Below are 22075 nucleotides of genomic sequence, written 5' to 3' on the forward strand. Positions count from 1 at the left end.
ACATTAGTGTATTCATTCCCTTCACATAAAACATGTTAGAGCAAGCAATTTCAATCCCTAGTTATAATTTTGTGATTGAGAGTTGCTTCATTGTTGAATAAATGATGGGAGTTGGGCTCTTTGGTCACAATGTTGATCATATAAGTGAAGTGATAATAGCAAATAACTTTTCTAAAACCTGCAACGCCTTGTAAGACTTTATTTTCGATCAAGATAAATGGACTTCCTCTTTTGCGACTAGCTCAACAAGGACTCTCTTGACTTCACATTGGGAGGTAATTCACATCCAACCCCTCCACCTCTACCCCCTTCCAAAACCTTCTTGATTACAAAAAAGACTTTTTAAGTAGCATAAAGCCTCCTATGTCAAATTTTATGCATCAATATACCATGCTTTAAAAGGAAAATATAACCCATCAATTTTATTCCTCTTCATCTTGGTAATTGTTTGAGCTTGAAAAAAAAATTATGTATTCTTACTCCCTAATTCGAACTATCTTTATTTGTGCCTTTTCAAATTAGGAAATCTATTCTTGAAAGAGAATGTCCCTATAATATTTGAGAAAAGTTTTTTTTTGGATTAACAAGTTGAGTTTAGTCGATAATTTAGCACTCGTTGAATGCCACGAAGGCAAATTTCAATCTTTCTCTTCTTGTAAAAATGTTCATAAATACTTCCCATGTTACCATTCTCCATGAGCCATGCTTGTCTAACTAGTGGAGGATAAGCCTCGTGAGTGAAACAAGTTGCTTGGAATCAAAAAGGTTTTTCTACACGAGATATCATAAAATTGTTATGCCTCACTAAAATTAGATTATGGTCTAGATGTCTCCTAACAAAATGTCTATTTATTTAAACTTATCAATAAGCACTTATGAGAGAAAAAAATAGAAAAAAAATGAAATAATCTTGTTCATAAGTTAAAAGTAACTTATACATAAGTTAAAAATAAGTTTTTAGATAAGTTATAAGAGGGTTTCTACAAATTAGCTTATGTGACACCCTTCTACCCCAACATTAATATACAACAAATGTAATAATAAAATTTTTTTCTTTCTTTTTGAATAAATAAAATCTTTCATAGTTGACAAATGTCTCAAATATCACAAGGTAGAAGATTCACATTCATAACTCATAAATCATAACTCCAATGTAAAAATTACAAAAGAAAAGAAGTTAAGATTTTCAATACAATTTAGTGACAATAAGAAATCATATATATATATATATATATATATATATATATATATATATATATATAATAATAATAATAATAATACAGGAAATATAAATTAACTCCAGTAAAGGTGGCAATGCCTCCTGGTTAGGAATTAATTTATATTTTCCAAATCATGTAATAAAAATATAACAAAGATGTTCATTCTGGTCTTTTATCAATAACGTTCAAATTACAATTTTTAACATACATTTTCCTTGGATTATAAATTTTATCTACGTTATCTCTTCGTTAAAAATTACAAAAGAAGAGAAACTAAAGTTATTAAAACAATAACATATTAAACTAAGCTAACTATGCCCCGATGTCACATCCTATCAGAGCATACCCAACTGAAGCCTTAAGCCTTATCACCAACATCCTCATGATGTTGATCACCTGCATCATAATTTAAACATGTACAAAAACAACAAGGGAGTGAGAAACATCTCACTCAGTTTCAGGTGCAGAAATAAAGGTTGATAGCACCCACACACACATAACAAATATAAGTCACATGTAAACAATACACACACATCATCAATATCACATATATACTCATTTATCATGCAATGATGTCATGAACTCGACTCATAAATGCATGCATGTGGCGCCATAAGGAAGTTTCACATATCATCACTGGTGACCCAAAGGTACACCTGGTTACATCACTGGTGACCCTAGGGTACACCTGGTTACATCACTGGTGACCCTAAGGTACACCTGGTTACATCACTGGTGACCCTAAGGTACACCTTGTTAGCAAGTTACATCGCTGGTGACCCCAAGGTACACCTCGTTAGCAAGTTACATCACTGGTGACCCTAGGTACACCTGGTTAGCATATCACAACTGTCGGTGACCCTAAGGTACACCTAGTTAGCATCACTGGTATGCGGCCTCAGCGGCACACCTGGAGTAATATATGCATATGATGCATGTTACACATTCAACATTTAACTTATTACAGAATTTCATTTAGTACATCATGTCCTCATTTGTCGTAGTCTCATAATCATAGTTTGTCTCAATAGTCCATTCTTAGGTCTCATGTCATTTGTCCATATTTCACATGGTCATGTCATAAATACTCCTCATAAGGTCCGCACAGGAATTCACATAGATCTAGAGAGCATTCTTGTTCATATTAAAACTCATTTATTATTAACATCAATTTCATATTCATTTATTACTTTCAACAAAGAACAAAGTATAGTAAATAGAAAATCAAACAGAACAACGACACCTTCAACACAGAGCAAAGTAGAGTAAATAGAAAATCAAACAGAACAACTACACTTTCAACAAAGAACAAAGTAGAGTAAATAGAAAATCAAACAGAACAACGGCAAGGGATTGGGATTACATAATCATTTATTATTTCCAACAAGAAATAAAGTAGAGCAAACAAAAAATAAGACAGAACAACGGCAAGGGATTGGGAGCCAATCCGACAAACAAACTATCCAACAATTATCCCCACACCCCTGAGCGAGGTTTCTCACTCCCCCCCTTACTTGGATAAGCGGAGCTAGAACTTGGACAGAGCCTCCTCTTCTGGATTCCCTCTTTTTCTTTCCCTCTCTCTTTCTTTCTCTCTCTCTCTCTCTCTCTCTCTCTCTCTCTCTTTAAAATTTTACTATTTCACTTAGTTATAAAATTTCACCCCCCCGCCCCTATTTATAGGCAACCTGCTGTACTCGGAACGACCCGTATTGAATTCGGAACGGCCCGTTCCGGATTCTTCGAATCTGTGCAAAATTTTCAACTGGAACGGCCTGTTTCCGAAAAGCAGAACGGCCCGTTCTAAAATTAGAACGGCCCGTTCTGGAGTTCACATTTACACAAATTGACCATAAGGAGAACGACCCGTTTCCAACTTAACTTTTTAGGCAAATTTAGAACCTTGGAACAGCTCGTTTCCCTTTGGGAACGACCCGTTCTGGGAAAACCCAAATGGGCCATTTTACACATTTGGAACGACACGTTCCACTTTTGGAACGGCCCATTCTGCTGCTTCAGAATTAACTTACTTTCATTGTCTGGAACGGCCCGTTCCACTTTTGGAACAGCCTGTTCTAGCGTAAAAAAAAACAGAATGTTATAAAAATTTTCACAAACAATTTAAATTATTAAAAACCTGTACAATATTTTATAAAAACCCCTTTTAATTAACAAAAACAACTATAAGAAAATAATCTTTATAAATATAAAAATAAATAATAGTAAATATTGCATTAATAGAGAATTCGGGGTGTTACAGCTTATGCATAAGCTAATTTTAGCTTATAGATATGTTTTTCTTGATTACAAATGCCTCGGTCCAACCTTTTGGAAATTGGCCTCCTCCTACAAGATGCCTCTTCCCAGTGTATTTGTTGCTAAAATATCCCATGTCAATCAACCTATAGTTGTTTAAAATGGTGTTTGAAAAAAGTTGCATGTATAGAAAACACATCTTTCCTTAGCTCAAATGGAAGCATAATTTCATTAAAATCTCACTCAAGCATTTAAAGAGTATGAATTTTTTGTTTAATGTCTTTTAGACTTTTTTGAAAGTTATTATCTCTTAGAAAAGTTTGGGCATGCATAAACAACAAAGAAACCCAAGATATCTTCATAAGAGAAATACATAAGGACACACTACTCCATGGATTCAACAACTCCAAAGCTCCTCATATTAGCCAGCATCCAAGCACCTCCAAAGTGCCCTTATGCCTCTTAAATAGCCATATGATTAAAGTCCTCCTAGTCCCAAAATCTTCTAGCTTTTGCAAAAGGAGTATGGTCTAAAAAAGGAAAACCAAATTAGCTTTAAATTTCATGTTAAGCTCATGCACGTTATTGTAGCATAACTAACATTTATTGTTATTAAATCCACACACATTTCATGCTAGTAAAGAAAAGTTTGTGAAGTCAATCATAAGGAAATAATATTGGGATTGGAGAATGGGATAAAACTAAATAGGGTTGCCCCATAAGGGTTTCCATCACTATATCTTCATCATGCACGTCTTCTTGTCAGACCATATTTTTTTACAATAAGAACCATATCATTAATCCCTTTACCAAAAAAAATTTCCACCCTTAGGGTACCATTAGGTTCTAGAAAAACTCACTCTATTTGGTGTTAAAATTTGCATAGGCATTGTCATAACTACTCCATGTGCTTTTGTAACTATTGGTGCCTTCAAAAACTGATGTGTTGGGTTGCTATTGGGGACTTGTAGAGCTTTATTTTTCTCCTTTGAAACATTACCACATAAACCCATGTTTTAGGTTATGGGAACAATGGGTCATGTGAGGAATTAAATGTGACTAGGTTGATTTTTGCCTTTGTTTTTAATCTTAGGACGCACCTTTTTAATATGCTTGCCTTCATTTATATTTTCTCTTTCATATTGTGTCATTCCATGATTGTTCCTAATTACCTTATCATTGGAGATTCCCTTTGTCCCCTCATTTAATTTTGTCAGCATTCATATATTACCTCCTAATTGTTTCTCTAAATTCTTTGTAACTGAATTACTTTTTATTTTATTATTATACCAATCGAGTATTTTTCTTTTTTACATTATTTAGTTTTAGAAACAACAAACCAATAGTTGTAATTATCTTCTTTCTCTAAACCTATTTTATCACCATTAATGTCATCATTAATGTTAGGGTTACTAGCCTTTTAAGTCATTGGTTTACATCCTTCAATGCCATCTTTATTGACCTCACCTACAATTCTTACCCCATCTACTTTAATTGGACATAAACCCACAATGTGTTAGTATAAGTCACTTTTTTTTTCTTCTGCAGACGAGGTGAAGTCCTTCATACATTAAACCAATGGTTACAAAACCAAATTCTACCAATTTGATGGTTTAGATTGATTTTCACATGCATTTGGAAATCTTCCTCCAAAGGCATCAAAATGATACTCCTACCATTGCCAACAATGAAAATAAAATTCTCTTATCATTATATTTATGCCTAAGGATGGAAAACAAATCCACCAGTTTTTCAATCTTAATCTCACAGGCTAAAAAATACGGTATATAATAACATATTGCTAAATAATGGTCAAAGATCATTTAAGGCCCCCCACAAATGACTAAATTGTTGTCTTGTGAAAGATCAAATTTCACCATAGAGAATCCATGTCTCACGTGAGCAATATCACATCCTTTTGTTAACTATCATGTCAATCTTAATGTGTCATGGGGGTGAAAAAACTTAGATTTTCACCAAGTAATTTTACAATGATAACATTTTTCCGTGACTATCACAAATCTTAAAGGATATTATCATCACACAGGACTTGGATTTCAACCTACCACAATCTTCAAATTCAATAATAAACTTGTTATTCGCTAGCAAATCCACCTTTTTTGTCCCTAAAAACACATGTTGTTGACCCACCATCTTGTCATAAAAAAAAAAAATTTGTTCTGAACTTCTCCTTTCTCACCTATTAGGAGGATTAGGAAGGGGTTAAAAACCTCTAAACAAAATTGGTTCTTTAGAGACACTCAATATTATTTTTATTGATTGATAGTGCAATATAAATTGTTTATCATAAATTTAAAATATAAAGTATTTGTTTAAAATATTTATTTATTATAAATTTTAAATTTATATTTCAAAGCATATATTTATTATAAATTATAATTATCTAATTATATATATATATATATATATTAGAATAGTTATTTTGAAAAAAATAACATTTTTAAGAAATATTATTTAATAAAAATATTTTTAAGAAGTTTTATTTGACAATAACATTTTAAAATTTTTTCTTAAGTCTTATATTTTTTAATCTATTTTTATCTTTATTTTTAAATTGAATTTTAATGTTTTAAAAATACCAATAGTTAAAAATTTTATATTACAATATACATATTTACTATAAATTTTTAAATATAAGTTATTTGTTCAAAAATATTTATTAATGGTTATGCAATTTACACTTTCAACCAATTATATTTCACAATGTGTATAACTTTTAGAATAATTATCATGTGTAAATATTATGATAAGGTTTAATGATTATGTACATGGTTATCGTGCGCAAGTCATAAATTATGATGTATATAACTTTTAAAATAATTATCATGTATGAGTATTATAAATTTACAATATATGTTTAATGACCGTGCATTATTGGTGTAAAAACTATTATATTGATAATCAATCAGATTTCTAATACTTACCTCACATGTAGGATGTAAATTCGGTGCATAAATTATTTTCTTACTAATTATATATTTAAGAATTAAATATGTTTCTATTTTTACTAGTTTTAGCCCCAAAACTTTTGCTGATTTTATTTTTAATCTTTGAATTTTTTCTCCCATTAACATTTTTGGTCCCTAACATCAGGAATTCTATTAATGAAAAAAAATTAAAGACTAAAATCAAATAAATTATTTCATATACTAAAAATAATGAAAATTAACAAAAATTTAAGAACTACATACATTTAATTTTATATTAAAATTTGTTATATATTTAAAAGCATTTTTTTTAATAAATTTATAAATTTATTATATGTAATGTATATGCTAAAATACTAATATAAAATAAATAATTATCACAAGAATTATACAAAGTAAAATATGAGTTATATTAATTATATATTTATTTTTTATGATCAACAAGAACCAAACTTGATACTAAAAAGTTAATTTCATCAAAGATTAAACTTTGATATCAAATTGTGAAAAAAAAAACACTAAAAAAGATTTAATAATATATATTAAAAACTCGCATATTTTTCACAATGAAGTAATAATATGAATCAGGTAAAATACAAAGAACATTCAAATAAAATACTAATTCATCTCAATAATTGTGACTAATTCTCAATTCAACTAGATTGAATTACATTATGTGCAATATTTAACTAATCGGGTTAATTTTCTTATAAAATATTAGTTATATAAATATATGTATATATTTTTAACATTTTCATATTTAATATTTATAAATATATTAAACTTGATTAAAAATAAAATAAGTATTAAATGAAATAAATAAATACATTTTAATTATTAATTATCTTTTATTTTATTTTTACAGTTCACACGATGAGAATTAATATATATTTAATTTTTACTCTATTTTATATTCCTTTTTTCAAATATTAATATTGATGTTTTCATTCTTTTATTTATTTATAAGTAACCGTGCCAGTCATTATTTTCTCACTCGTTTTCGTTTTCGTTTTCGTTTCTCTTTCTCTGTGACAATTTTCGAGTCCTTCTAAGTTCCAATGGCTTCTACAAAGGTGAGTTTGCTTCAATTTCTATGCTATGTTCCATATTTGTCTCATTCATACTAAAGTTTTTTTTTTTCTTCTTTTTTCTCTTTTTATATTACTATCTGCGTCTTTTGTTCCCTTGCTCTCAGGATGATAATCAAGGTTCCTTTGGATCAAAAAGGTTTCGAAACGACGGTAAAAATATAATCTTTATAGTGTTTTTTGCTGCAAGTAGCTTCTTACCCTCTTTTGATGCCTTGTTTTCTTATCTTGGGTTGCAATAATGTTCTGGTTTTGGCTTTGTCTATATATCAAGAGGAATTAGTACTACCCTTTTGTATTATTGACTGTGAGTTCAAATCTATGTGGTGAAATGTGTTTTTGATTAGGCATGTAATGTGATGTTGAAAGTCAATAGAGACCATTTTTGCTTTCTGAGAGAGCATTCTCTGTGTGTGTAGAGTTGTTTGTGGGTTATGAACATGTACTTAAAGGTTTAAAAGCATAAATTGATTTTAACTTACGGAAAAATTTTAATTCATTTGACCTTTCTTCTTCTTCTTCTTCTTCTTCTTCTTCTTCTTTTATAAGTACTTATTGTGAAGTTATTTTCTTCTTCTATAAGTATTTGTTGAGACGCTTATACAAATAGGACCATGGACTAGTGTATCAGAAATGTTTATTTCTTATGATATTCATTTGGTGGTGGAAGCTTGGTTGTGTAGTGAAGGGGGAGATCTGAGACTCTGATTTATTGATTGGGAGAAGCTATTTTATTTTTATATTTCAAAGTGATTTTGTTTTTCAAAGGGATGTTTCTTGATTGGCCAGGTCAAAAAAATGGGGGAAGAAAACATTCTCTTCCAAGAAAGAAAAGGGAAAAACATTTGCACTAAAAGGGCTTGCAACTGTTATTTAATAGGCAATTTAATTTGGCAGTGATTAAAATAAAGAGAGTTCAATGGAAATTACAGTAGTAAACTACTTTGCTTGATTTGTCTTTGGTTTTTAACTATGAAAGTTGGTTCATTTTCATTGCTCCGGGTTCATGCTAGTTAATTTGTTGCCATGGAGTGGAGATAGAGAGTGAGAGAGACCTTGTTTTTAGCTGTTTAGAAATGCGTTAAAAGTTTAAAACTGCCCCTTTTGGTGACCCCTATTTTGTGTAGGAGATGACCTGGTGCATGGACCTAGTGAAAGACCACCTATTTATGTTAATGCAGTGCTCTTTGCTTGTGAATTTGGAAAGGTTTATAATGCTAAGAGGTTGCTTGTTTCCATTGTAATCAGCTTCACGTAAAGATGGAGACTGGACCTGTCCTAATTGTGGGAACTTAAACTTTTCTTTTAGAACTGTTTGCAACCAGGGACGCTGTGGTGCCCCAAGACCAACTGGTCCACTCCTAACTCCAGTAAGTGTGTGCTTGTTTTATATTGTCATTTGAAGTTCTCCAGCTTTGGTGAATGATCATTTTTATTTGAAAAAGTATGCAATGGGCAAACTTCTGTGCACTAGATGTGTGCAGATAGATGACCTATTAGACCAGAATAATAAAAGAAAAAAATATTTGAAAGAAACTACGGTAGACCCTATTTTATATCTTGTTTCTTGTTTTCTTATCATTTTTTGAATTTTGTTTGCAGAAACAAATCTATATTTAATCCTTTTCTTGCAATTTGATCACTTGAACAGTAAAAGATCTGAAGCTCCTGTGAATCTGAAATACTTCATGTTTTAGTTTCTGGATGAATAATTAGTGGAATATGATGTGCAAAATAATTTTTTCCCATCTATGATGTTTAATCTTGAATGGGAAAAAAAATTAAAAGAGGAATGAAGATCATCTTCATGACATAGATTCACTTAAAACATTATGAACATAGATTCTCCTTATATTATTGACTATTGAATTGAGTTATTAAGATTCACTAAAAACATTATGAACATAGATTCTCCTTATTTTATTGACTATTGAATTGAGTTATTAAGATTCTACTGGGCTTATTCTTGGTTAAGGATAACTCAAAGTGACAACATTGGATTAAAAATTTGTATAATTCTTGTTTTATGCATGATAACTTTTACTTGTGCTGAGTGTTTATCTGATTTGGATCTGCAGCTTGCCCCAATTACAAGTCCGTATAGAAACAGTCATCCCTTCTACTATGGTGGTGTAACTGGTGTTGGCATTCCTCCTCCATCATATGGAATGATAAGTCAGTTTGGATCCCCGATACCACATGCTGGCATGCAGTATGATTATGGTCTGTATGCTACGCCCCGTGCAACATACAGTCCTTTGCCCATGTTCCCACCTGGAAGCTTTGGAGGTACTCTTCCAGTAATTTTATCAGCAATTTCTTTTCAAGCTGTTTTTTTTACCCCGAAGTGGCTCCCTCTCACTAGATAATCCCCTTAAGAACTGTTGCTAATTGAGAAGCCTGTTTCACTGTACAATTTTATAACATATGGAGAAGATTGCTTTGAAGATATATGACAAAATTATTGTTAAAACATTACACTTTGGTTTAGATGTAATCAATCTTTTGTATTCTAGAATGGAATAGAGAGCAAGTAAATTAATTGCTTTGCTAGTATATATTTTCCCCAAAAAGATGAAGGGAAAAATGATGAGGTAAAAAATAAAAAAGTCTCTGATAGAAGTGTGAATTTTTTGTTAATGTTGCAATAAGTGTGAAAAAGTTTTATTTAATACTCACTCAGTATTACTCAGACATTATAAACATTTGACAGAGGCCATTTTGTCTTTTAATTTTAAATTCAAATTTCACATAACTTATCCATGACATTTTTTCAAATGCAATTGTATATTTTGGTTTATAGTGGAACTCCTGGCTGGATTATTTAATTTTTCTAATATTTTTCTGATGACATAAATATAAACATAGGCAAAGTACACAAGTTGTGTCTGCAATTTTAGGCTGTTATTTTTTGATGAAAAAATTACTGAGCTGGAAGATAAGTACAAAAGCGAGCTATTCTTTCGCCTTTTAAAATTTTAATTTGGCAATGATTGTAGTTGATAACTTGATATAAGTATATAACAAAATCTCATAACTTGAACCCTGCATCTTATGTAGAAAGTGGATTTTATATTTGAGCAGAATTTGACTGGGATTTTGACTACTCATGCTAAAGATGCCTCTTTAGGTGCCTTTGTTATTCAACTTGGATATTTTGATTGATAAGATTATTATGGAGTTCTGAATCTAGAGGGTTGTGTTTTGGTTCTCGTTCAAACTCCAAAAATATATGATTCATGTTGTTTCTTGGTTCATTCTGCATCAGTGTCTCTTTTGTTGTGCACCTATAATTAAGTTGCCATTGAATCAGGTATTGATTATGGTCCACAGCCTAGAATTGATGGCTATGGCTATGGTTTTCAAAGTCCTCCATGGGCTGAAGGGTTAGTTGTTGATAATTTTGCATCTCGAAAACGCAGAGGAGGTATTTTCAGGATCTTTTACATAATGATTATCTTTATATTCAACCTGTACATTGTGATGTCTTCATTTTCCAACATTGAATTATTTGTTCAATCTAGAAATTCTTTATTCTTCTGGTTTTGGGTAACATTTACTATTTTTGTATTTTTGTAGTTTGTTGAAGTCGCTATTGCAACAAGTGATTATTTTTATTAGTTTATCTTGGTATCTTTGTTTGTGTGCTGTTTTATATATCAATTCGTCCAAAGAACTTGCTTGCTCTTTGATTAGTTGTCTTTTACAAAATGTTAGCTCAGTGGTCTTTTAAAATATATAACTTGGCTAAGTAGTTAATAAACTAGCTTGTGGGAGAATTTCTTATAAATAAGTGCTGTTTGTGAGCTTATCTGTTTAAAAAGCAAATTGTGCTCCACAAAAGAAAAGAAGCAAATTTTGATGTAAATGCTCACCTTTTTACCATAATATATAAAAAGATATTGAAAGTGATTGTGTCCCAAATATGAATTATGAACAGAAAAGGGTTTAAGAAATCTGTTGAGTGTGAAACTTATTATAATTTGCCTGTTTCCCAGCTACTACCAGCTAGCCTTTATAGTTCATACTGTCTGTTTAGATTTTGGCCTTATGGTCCACACTCCACACTAAACTTCCGAACCGAGTGGTTCTAATGTCTGTCATAACTTCAATGCCCTCTGAAACATTTGGGCAGTGGGGGAAATCAAAGTATATGTTTTATTTTGCATTTATATGAAGCTTTGCGGTAACATGACACAAACCATATCAATACATTGAGCAATAAAAAAGAAATATGAAAGAAACATACCATTTGCATTGTCTATGCAGGGCCAGATGGTTTATCTGAAGGGGACTGGATCTGTCCAAAATGTGACAATGTTAACTTTGCCTTCAGAACTTTTTGCAACATGAAACACTGTGGAGCTGCCAGACCTGTGAGTGTTTACATCTTTGTTCAATGCTCTAATGTCCAAAAGTTGATGTTTGCTTTTGTTGTTTTCAATGTAACATTATATGCTGATTTTTCCTTTTCCATGTTTTATCGAAGATCTCAAACCAACGAAATACAACAGTTATTCCTGAAGGTAGTTGGACTTGTAAAAAATGCGGCAACCTCAACTATCCCTTTAGAAATGTATGCAACCGCAAAGACTGTAGAACTGAGAAAACAGTTTCTGCCTAGTCACATCACTATATTTTGTATATACAGCCTTTACTGCATTTGTCTCCTTTTGTAAAGGAAAGTTACTCTAAAATGAACATGAAATTAGATGGTCGTGACCTTTAAGGGAAAGGTTCCCCTACAGATAATTTAAGGTAAAAGTTTTCCTATACAGATAATTTTTGGCTTCATTATCCATCGATAACAATTCTTTTTAGGTTAATTTAATATGACAATTTATGTTGAAAGGATACTCATATATGTTGAAGTATGTCTTTGTTCCTATCAAATAAAGGCAATGACTGCATGCATTGCCTTGTGAATTGTGATTCTCTTTTAACTTATATTTGAAAGATAACTTGTAGATATGAATGGAATTGTGATAATTGTACTCTCACTACACTAATTAGTGTCACTTCTACACAAGTGCATGCTGGTTAAAAACTTTTGTTTCATAAATTCCATTCATAATAAGAAAAGGCATTACACATTAACTAGGGTCAATTCTATGTGAAAATCCCAGTGAAAATTAAAATGTGAAAAAATTATGTTAGTGCTTGGTTGCATTCATTCCTTGTCTCGTAGGATCAGTGGATCCATTATATATCAGTGTAATTTGCCAATTACAAAACTATAATTCCTCTCAAAATATTTGTTTTATTTTAAAATTTCCCTAATATTTACCTACAACAACAATAATGGTAAATCATCGTTTGTATTTTACTTCAACTCGTTTTAACATAAGTAAATTTGTGAATTAGAGATGCACCTTTTCATTTTCTGTCTACAATTGTCAATTTCATTTCAAACTAATTTTCAGTATCTTATTGTTGAAGACTTTTTAGAAGTAAGAAATCTAAGTTTTAAATGTCTCCATTAATGATATAGGAATTTCACCAAAATATTAAATTCAATCATCTTTTTTATTTTGACCAAATTTCAATCATCTAAAATTCCAAATTTGGTTGAAGAAATTTAACAGTATTTTTTCAAGATGTTGAGTCCACATGGAAAAATTACCCTAAAAATAAAATTCGGTTAATAATTAAACCAGTTAAAATACTGATTTAAGTTTTATTGGCTCAACTATAGTTGTATTAGGATTAATAAAATAATAATAGTTAAACAATACGAAAGCAACATAATATCATGATTTATAAAACTAAAAGAAAACATAATTTTGTAAACTTTTAATATTTAAATTTATAATATCATGATTTATAAAACTAAAAGAAAACATAATTTTATAAACTTTTAATATTTAAAGTTATACACAAAAGTTTAAATCAAATATATATTATTGAAGTGTGAGTTGTGAGTTTTAACAACGCAACAGTATCGATACACTAATAACAGAGAATAAAAAAAATGACAAGTATGTTATTTTTTCCCACTTTTTTTAAGAAAAAAATCAAAATATTGTCAAGAAAAAAGGAAAAAAGAATAAAAAATAATGTTGTAATTAGCATTTTTCACTTATTAACCAATTTTAATGATTTTTGACACATTTGTTTTTTTGATTTTTTTTTTCTAGATTGATTCTCTGATTTATTTAAAAGGAACACCTATGATCTATTCACCAGTTTTCTAACCAATTTTCAAAACACTAATAGTTACACGTTAAAGTAGAAAGAAAGTGTGATACGAATTAATCTCTTATAAGAAAATATTACTTTTTTGTTTTTTTTTGGTATGTGTGTGAAAATAGAAATATGGTCATAATAATAGTAATAATATTAATAATAAGCTTCTATTAATGAATATCTTAAAGATATTAATACTGAAAGTTGAGAAGTTTGATACTTATTGTCTTTGATCAAGAATTGAGAGTTCGATATCCAACTTTAGTATGGAGTTATATCTCCTATTAAATCAAAAAAAGAAAATCTTAAAAATTTTAACTAAAGGTTTAATAAAAAAATAATTTTCTTATTACAAATTATAATAATATTGCCTTTTCATAGTAAGGTACGTTGTAATACTTTTTTTTTTATTTTTTTTATTTTATATATATATATATATATATATATATATATATATATATATATATAACTTTACACTTTTTTTTATTATTCAACCTAGAATCTATTCATATTTTTGCTTCCACGACAAACCATGTTTGATTTACCGTACAATGCTTTAACATAAATAGAGTTGTGCCACAAAGAAAGAATGTTTCTAAACTCTGAATGCAGAATGTGAATGCAGATAGATTAATATAAGCTGCATTATTCAAACACGTTATATTCTGCTTTAAGTATAGTCGCAAGATATTTCACGCCAAGAATCAGATCAATAAACAACTAAAAAAAAAGATAACATTTTATTATTTGAAGTGTATAAAGAAAGCCATCCTTTTCTTTAACGACAAAGTTAGAGATACCATTAATTAACCCACTTCTCTATCGTTCTAAATCTTTCTTCAACTACACAGCTTTTGCTTTTGTGTTCTAGTGTTCACAATAACACAAAAATTATGGCTATGAGCTTCATTGGAGGAAAAGGTCATTCATTTTCTTCCCTTTCGTAATACTCATTTGTCATATACTAATACTAAATTTTGATTCATTATCTCAGGTCTATCAACGACCCAATTGGTGAACTTGGTAGTGAACACACTGTATAATCAATTTATTGAGAAGGATATCCAGGAATTTGATGGGTTCAATGTTGGCATTCTTGATACCTTCAAGTAAGCATGTAATTCAATTCGAACCAATGAAAAATGTAGTAGATCGTTCATTTATTAATTGCCTTGGAACAATTAATGATAAAAGTTTCACATAGGATGATGATTATGACTTGTGGTCTGAATATGGACTTTCATTTATATCGTGGAAATATTTTCAATTGATTTTTTCTTTGCAAAATATACCCTCGATTGAAATATGTATAAGGCTGAGTGGAATTTTAAGAAGATCGACATTTTAAGTTCAATATTTTTCCATACACATGCCATCATTTATTAAACTTTTCTTGTTGTCCACTCTCTCAAAAAGGTGTGGTTAATCTTTGTCACTCATATTTGATACTTGCTAATAAATTTAATGCAGCACTATCAACATGGCCTTACCCGGCAAGCATTATGTTGCACCATCATATAAGGATGTACAGGTTAGTTCTGCATGTATCGATCATATTTGTATTATACAGTTAAGGCATATAGTTTAGTTCTGCATTCATTAACCTATAGCATAAAATTCTTTGACAGCTAACAAAAACAAATCCGATCCAATAACTAGCATTTTGAACTCTGAAGGGTTTGATACTGATGTGGCCTCAAAAGATATATTTAACATCACCTTAGTTTCTAAAATATAATAAATGCATGACATCACATTGATCTTTCTGTCACTTTCATGTGGATATGCTTTCATCTTCCAAATTACTTTATCTCAACCAACCTTAATCTCTCTTCAATGGCAGACACGTAGTAAGGCTAAATACAAACTCTCATTGTCCAGGACTTGTTCGAAGATTGGAAAAAAACCAACGAGGAATACAAAAAAAAGATGTTCATTAACTTCATCAATGAGAAAGTGAACATCAACAAATCAGATGAATCTATGTTGATCACTGCAATAGTGGCACCACCAGCAGCCATGATGGCTAAGAAAACAGGATCAATAGTACCTCAACTAGCACTTATGAATGCCATACCTGATGTTATATTTGTGCCCTCAGCCACACTTTTGGCTCTTATTGCTATTAAGATCATAAAATTAACCTTCATTGGAAAGACAATATCAAATAATACACATGTGCAACCTACACCTAAACAACAACTTCCAATTACCACTGCAATTGAAGAACCTCCTCAAATTGCACCTGCACCTATAACTAAACAAGAACCTGAAACTACACCTGAAATTGAAGAACCTCCTCAAATTGCACCTGCACCTACAACTAAACAAGAACCTGAAACTACACCTGAAATTGAAGAAAACCCTCACGTTGATTTACCTGTACTTGCACACATCCACAAGGACAACATCATCTGTCCCTTATGTAATACATACCACTGAGTAACATTCTAATACCTTTACCTCATTATGAACATGTGTTTAATGTATATATACTATCAATGTAAAGTATTTCTACACAAACATCCACCTTATTGCCTAATCATATTAATGAATAAGATGGTGTGGCAAACTAGTCAAATTTTATTGGATGTTTATGTAAAAATTCTTTACAATGACAGTTTATACAAATTATACTCTCATAGATATCAGTATATAAGTTGATTAGTGCTATAATTTCTTTTTTTAAAAGAGGTTTTATTTATTTATTTATTTATATATTATATGGATGTTTAGGTAAATAACTAACTACTTTACCTTTTTTCCCCATGTATTGGTATTCTTGTTAATATAGTTAGATTAGTAATAGTATTAATGTATAAGATTTAGATAAGTCTAGATTTTAGTTATCATAATTAAACTAAAAAAATTATTAAAAAAAGCACCCCCATACTTTTTTTTCCCTCATGATTCTACATATTGCTTGACCTAGCTAGCATAAATTTTATTGCTAATTTAGAAATTTTGGTCCTCTCAATGATAATTAGGTTCAAATTAAGTTGAACTTAGTTGTTTTCCTTTATCCAAGTTTTTGATAGTTATTACAATGTGTTTATGTTGTTTTCTTTACACTTCAATCTCAATAGTCCGTTTGATAGTATTCTTGATCATTAGTTTAGTTGCATTATCAAATGTTAAACTGAATGTGTGTTTTGGTTGTTTAGGTGCTGAGATAATTGCTAAGGCAAAGGAAGAAGCAAGGGCTAAAGCTAAAGGACCGAAAGACTTAATGCCATAGCATTAAAAATGAAGTTGGAAGCCTTCTCTCAATACCTAAGGTCATGGTGCTTGAAACTTGGCAAAAAATTGCTCCCTAAACACCTAGTGCTTGAGCATAGGAATTTCAATGGCATGGCATTAGGTTTGTAAAACCACTAACAAAAAGAAAAAAAAAAGGGGACGTTGGTAGTCCAACACTTTTTTTTTTTGCAAGGTAGGGGTATATTAGGGTTATGAAGAAACATCAATGAAGATTATTTTCTCTTCTCTTTCCTTTTTTCTTTGTATTTTTTCATGAATAGCTAAATTATATTCTTCTGGTTAAGATATTGATTTAACTTAAATTATGACTTGTGTAGATAATTATGTGCATGTTTAGATATCCATTTGCACATTTGCAAACTGAAATTCCCTCTTCTTAATGCACTAAAATTGAAAGTAATATTTTGTAACTTCTTCGTTGAACGTAAATTTAGTGAGTTTAAACAATTAACCAAACATATTGTATGTCTTGGTTTAAAGTTCCCACAAAGTTTATCTTTCCCTTTTAATGATTCATTGAATTGGTTTTTCTTTAATTAATCTTGTAGCCTTGGAAAATAATTTATGAAATTAACCTAAAGATAGACTTATAGGTTCTATTACTTGAGGAATATTATTATGAATCTCGTAAACTTGCTTAGATTTGAGATACTTCAATCCTGTCCCCTTGAGAAGTTGACTAAGGACATTACATATATTTTAAGATTTCAAGAGACATTAGTAAATTAAATAATTAGTATCTAATTAGTCAAAAAAATCAATCATAAATTTTATGATAACAAACTATTTTTTTTTTCTAAAAAGTCAGATGATCAAGTCGTATTTTTAAAATTGAAAGATATACAATTTAAGGCGTAGTTCATTAATGATCAAGTTATAATAATTTTGACTTGATTTAACTTGATATTTCAACATTTTTTTAAATTAAAAAAAAAAAGTTTTTCTCTTTCAACAAAATTTTCTCCAAATACATAGTTAGATTAGATAGAATGGAAACCTAATAACATAATTAAGAAAATTAACTAATATGTATTTAATAAAACATGTATTTAATAAATTCATCTTATTTCACCTTTTGAAGTGAGATATCTCAAATAGAAAATGAAACATGTATTTAATAAAATAAAAGTGACACGAGTTCTACCCGGTAAAAAGAAAGGACTCACTGTAGAAATTAGCTAAAATATTCCGTGCACACCCCAATATTTGTTTACACTCTGATATAGAAATAAATAAAAAAATAAAATAATTAATTTATCATATATGCAACAAAGAAAACAATGTGACAAATTTTGCACTGTTGAATACGTCCCAAAAAAATGTCGTTTAACGTTCATCACAAAATAGAATGGATTGAGCTGGAAAATGATAAATAAGAAGAAAAGAGAAAAAATAATAATAATGTATTGGATAATCGAAAAAGAAATATAAAACAAAATAGATTTAATTATAGTGAGAATTAAAGCATTAAAAATTACTGGCATATCGCATAGGAATTAAAATAGAAAAAAAATAGTATATGAAGTAAAATAAAAAGTTGGTTAAGCATAATAAAGAAAATGGATATAATTTGGGCCGAAAAGAAAGAAGAGTAACAGTGATCGATGGGAGAATGGAGCAACGCAGAGAGAAAATGCTTAAACCTTCTCCAACGCAAGACAAACAGCTTCCCCACCCTTCTCCAAATCCACGCCTTCATCCTCCGACACTCTCTCCACCACAACCTCAACCTCCTCGCCACCTTCATCACCACCTGCGCCTCCTCCACGCGCCCCCTCCCCCTCCTCCGCCACGCGCGCCGCCTCTTCGACCTCGCCCCCACGCGCGACACCTTCCTCTGCAACTCCATCCTCGCCGCCCACCTCGCCGCCGGCCACTTCTCCGAGCCCCTCGCCCTTTTCCGCACCCTCCGCCGCGGAACGCCGCCGTTTGTCCCCGACGGGTACACCTTCACCGCGCTCGTCAAGGGTTGCTCGGCGCGTGCGGCGTTGAGAGAGGGTCATCAGCTTCATGGGTTGGTGGTAAAAAATGGGTTTTGCTTTGATTTGTACGTGGCCACTGCGTTGGTTGATTTGTATGTGAAGCTCGGGAGTGTGGGGTGTGCGCGGAAGGTGTTTGATGAAATGTCTGTGAGAAGCAGGGTTTCGTGGACTGCGGTTATTGTTGGGTATGCGAGGGGTGGGGATATGGGTGAGGCTAGGAGGCTTTTTGATGAGATGGAGGAGCGGGATGTTGCGGCTTTTAATGCGATGATTGATGGGTATGTGAAGGCGGGGTGTGTTGGTTTGGCGAGGGAGTTGTTTGATGAGATGAGGGAGAGGAATGTGGTTTCTTGGACTAGTATGGTTTCTGGGTATTGTGGTAATTGTGATGTTGAGAATGCCAGGTTGATGTTTGATCTTATGCCGGAGAAGAATTTGTTTACTTGGAATGCCATGATTGGGGGTTATTGCCAGAACAAAAGGTCTCATGAGGCGTTGGAGTTGTTTCGTGAGATGCAGGTGGCGGCGGTGGAGCCGAATGAGGTGACTGTTGTGTGTGTTCTTCCTGCTGTGGCTGATTTGGGTGCTTTGGATTTGGGTGGTTGGATTCATAGGTTTGTCCAAAGGAGGAAGCTTGATAGGTCGGTTCGTGTTGCGACTGCTTTGGTTGATATGTATGCCAAATGTGGCGAAGTTGCGAAAGCCAAAGTGGTTTTTGAGGAGATGAGTGAGAGGGAAACGGCTTCATGGAATGCTTTGATAAATGGTTTGGCTGTCAATGGATGTGCGAAGGAGGCGTTGGAGGTGTTTGCGAGGATGATGGAGGAAGGGTTTGGGCCGAATGAGGTGACTTTGATTGGGGTGTTATCTGCTTGCAACCATTGTGGTCTGGTGGAGGAAGGAAGAAGATGGTTCAATTCAATGGAGGGGTTTGGAATTGCACCTCAGATTGAGCATTATGGTTGTATGGTTGATCTTCTAGGAAGGGCTGGATGCTTGGATGAGGCTGAAAAGTTGATTCAGAACATGCCTTATGATGCTAATGGGATAATATTGAGTTCTTTTCTGTCTGCTTGTGGTTACTTTAATGATGTTTCGCGGGCAGAGAGAGTGCTGAAAGAGGTGGTGAATATGGATGAGGACGTTGCTGGAAACTATGTGATGTTGAGAAACATATATGCTACGGAGCAAAGGTGGACAGATGTGGAGGGTGTTAAGCAAATGATGAAGAAAAGAGGAACGAGTAAAGAGGTTGCTTGCAGTGTTATTGAGGTTGGTGGTAGCTTTAGAGAGTTTGTGGCTGCTGATGACTTGCATTCGCATGCGGACGGTATTCAGTTAACCTTGGGGCAGTTAAGTAAGCACATGAAAGTTGAAATAATCTATTGACAATAGAAACACGAGATAGCTGAAAGGAGAATGATTTGACTAATTGTATTCTGCAACGGATTCTTGGGCTGAAATTTTGTTGGAGACTTTATTCTACACTGCAAGATACAGGAGAAATGTATTCTGAGGAGAGGAAAAAGACTATGTACATGTACAGATCAGGAAGAAATATCACGTAATCAAAGTGACATGTGGTCTCACACACACACAAAAAAAAAAAAAAAAAAAAGACGTGTTGGATTTGGAACAAGATGAAACTGATTGACAAGCAAAAATACCTATTGAGAAAATGAGTTGACCTCCTAGCACTGCATATAGCAAAACACAAACACCGAAACCATGTAATTTTATGATGATTTTGTCGTAATAATAATATACTATTGCTTGTATTATCTGGTGGCTTGCGGATTTAATTATAAAGGGGATATAAGATATAAAGGGGATACAGGATGTATAATCGCTTTTTGGTCTCTATTTTTTAATGGATTATTATATCTTTAGATGTAAAAAAAATCTTAAATTTTTTTAAATAATTATACATAATTTTTTAATATTTTATTAGTGAATAACTATTAGAGACATGAATATCTTCTATTTTTATAAATATTAAGTTACACTACCATTCATAGAAGTTATAAATATTACACTATCTTCCATTTTTATATTAAAAATAGTCAATAGATTTTAATATATAACACTTTTTTTATTTTTTTAAATTTTCTGTTAAAGTTTCATTAATTTTCACGAAAAAAAATAATCATCAAAACATTCTTTACATTCACATCTCCTCATATATGTAAATATTATACTATTCTCCCTTCTTATAAAAATTTTCTTCTTTAAAATTGTTTAACATACTATACTTTAATAATATATCTCTTAATTTACATATTTAATTATTATTTTAAAATTTATTATAAATTTTACTAAAATTAGCTATATATATCTGAAAAAAATTTCATTATTATCTTTACAAAATATTTTTAAGGTTACATATCAAAATAAAATAATATATATATAAGTATAATAAAATTAAATACAAGTGTTAAGATATTCTTTAATCAATATAGTTAATGTAATATTTTAATAAATAAATAAATAAAATAATATAAATAAATTAGTGTTTTATGATAAAATATTATTTATTATATTTAATTAGTTTAATACTAAAACATGTATATTAAATATATAATTTTTAAATAAATATATTTAAATTAAAAATTTATTATTAAATAAAATATGTGTGTGTGAAAAGCATAATATATAATTTAATTTATAGTTTTTTATTTATTAATTTAATAAATTAATTTAAATTTAATTAAATTTTTTATAATTTTTTAATTCAATGAATGAATGACAGTGAATTTAAAAGTATTTTAATTAAAATTATAATTTTTATAAATAATTAAATTAAAAGTATTTTTTAAAATCTTATAATGATAATTCTTTAGAGATGTTAAGTTAATATAATAAGAGAGTAATAATATAATACTTGAAACTTTAAGAGATAAAAATGTAATTTATTTTATATCTTAACATATGCATAATAGATAATGTAATACTTACATCTCTTAGAATAGGAAAAATGTAATTTACATTAATGGCATTAAGTTAAATAAACTAAATTGTTTTTTTTTTTTAAAGATATGATAGATTACAAAGATGATCGCAATGAGAATTAAATCTAAATCTCTATACTTCTAATTATCTCAATCATTCCTCACACAATCACTAAGTTAACCCTT

At 30.8% G+C, this 22075-nt stretch overlaps 3 protein-coding genes across 4 annotated transcripts; all 3 read left to right on the forward strand.

Annotated features, from left to right (window-relative positions):
- Window positions 1-7381: 7381 nt before the first annotated feature.
- On the forward strand, window positions 7382-12294 carry LOC109808820 (ranBP2-type zinc finger protein At1g67325). The gene is made up of 7 exons (XM_020371971.3): window positions 7382-7497; window positions 7620-7665; window positions 8761-8882; window positions 9591-9801; window positions 10826-10939; window positions 11782-11888; window positions 12002-12294. Exons 1-7 carry the CDS (start codon window positions 7483-7485, stop codon window positions 12134-12136), a joined length of 750 nt encoding a protein of 249 aa, XP_020227560.1. The 5' UTR covers window positions 7382-7482; the 3' UTR covers window positions 12137-12294.
- Window positions 12295-12443: 149 nt separating this feature from the next.
- On the forward strand, window positions 12444-17184 carry LOC109807712 (uncharacterized). 2 transcript variants are annotated; one of them, XM_029273702.2, is made up of 5 exons: window positions 12444-14619; window positions 14693-14807; window positions 15169-15229; window positions 15580-16140; window positions 16863-17184. In XM_029273702.2, the coding sequence occupies exons 1-4, from the start codon at window positions 14592-14594 to the stop codon at window positions 16138-16140; spliced, it is 765 nt and encodes a 254-aa protein (XP_029129535.2). In that variant the 5' UTR covers window positions 12444-14591; the 3' UTR covers window positions 16863-17184. The 2 variants fall into 2 exon arrangements, with proteins under 2 accessions (XP_029129535.2, XP_020225888.2); XM_020370299.3 differs by having other exon boundaries at window positions 14169-14619; window positions 15580-16123.
- Window positions 17185-18507: 1323 nt separating this feature from the next.
- On the forward strand, window positions 18508-20426 carry AHG11 (Pentatricopeptide repeat (PPR-like) superfamily protein). Its single transcript, XM_020370296.3, has one exon. It carries the CDS (start codon window positions 18564-18566, stop codon window positions 20328-20330), a length of 1767 nt encoding a protein of 588 aa, XP_020225885.1. The 5' UTR covers window positions 18508-18563; the 3' UTR covers window positions 20331-20426.
- Window positions 20427-22075: the final 1649 nt, after the last annotated feature.

This window comes from Cajanus cajan, chromosome 4 (genome assembly GCF_000230855.2).
Source record: "Cajanus cajan strain Asha chromosome 4, NIPB_CcT2T_4, whole genome shotgun sequence".
NCBI classification, from domain to species: Eukaryota; Viridiplantae; Streptophyta; class Magnoliopsida; order Fabales; family Fabaceae; genus Cajanus; species Cajanus cajan.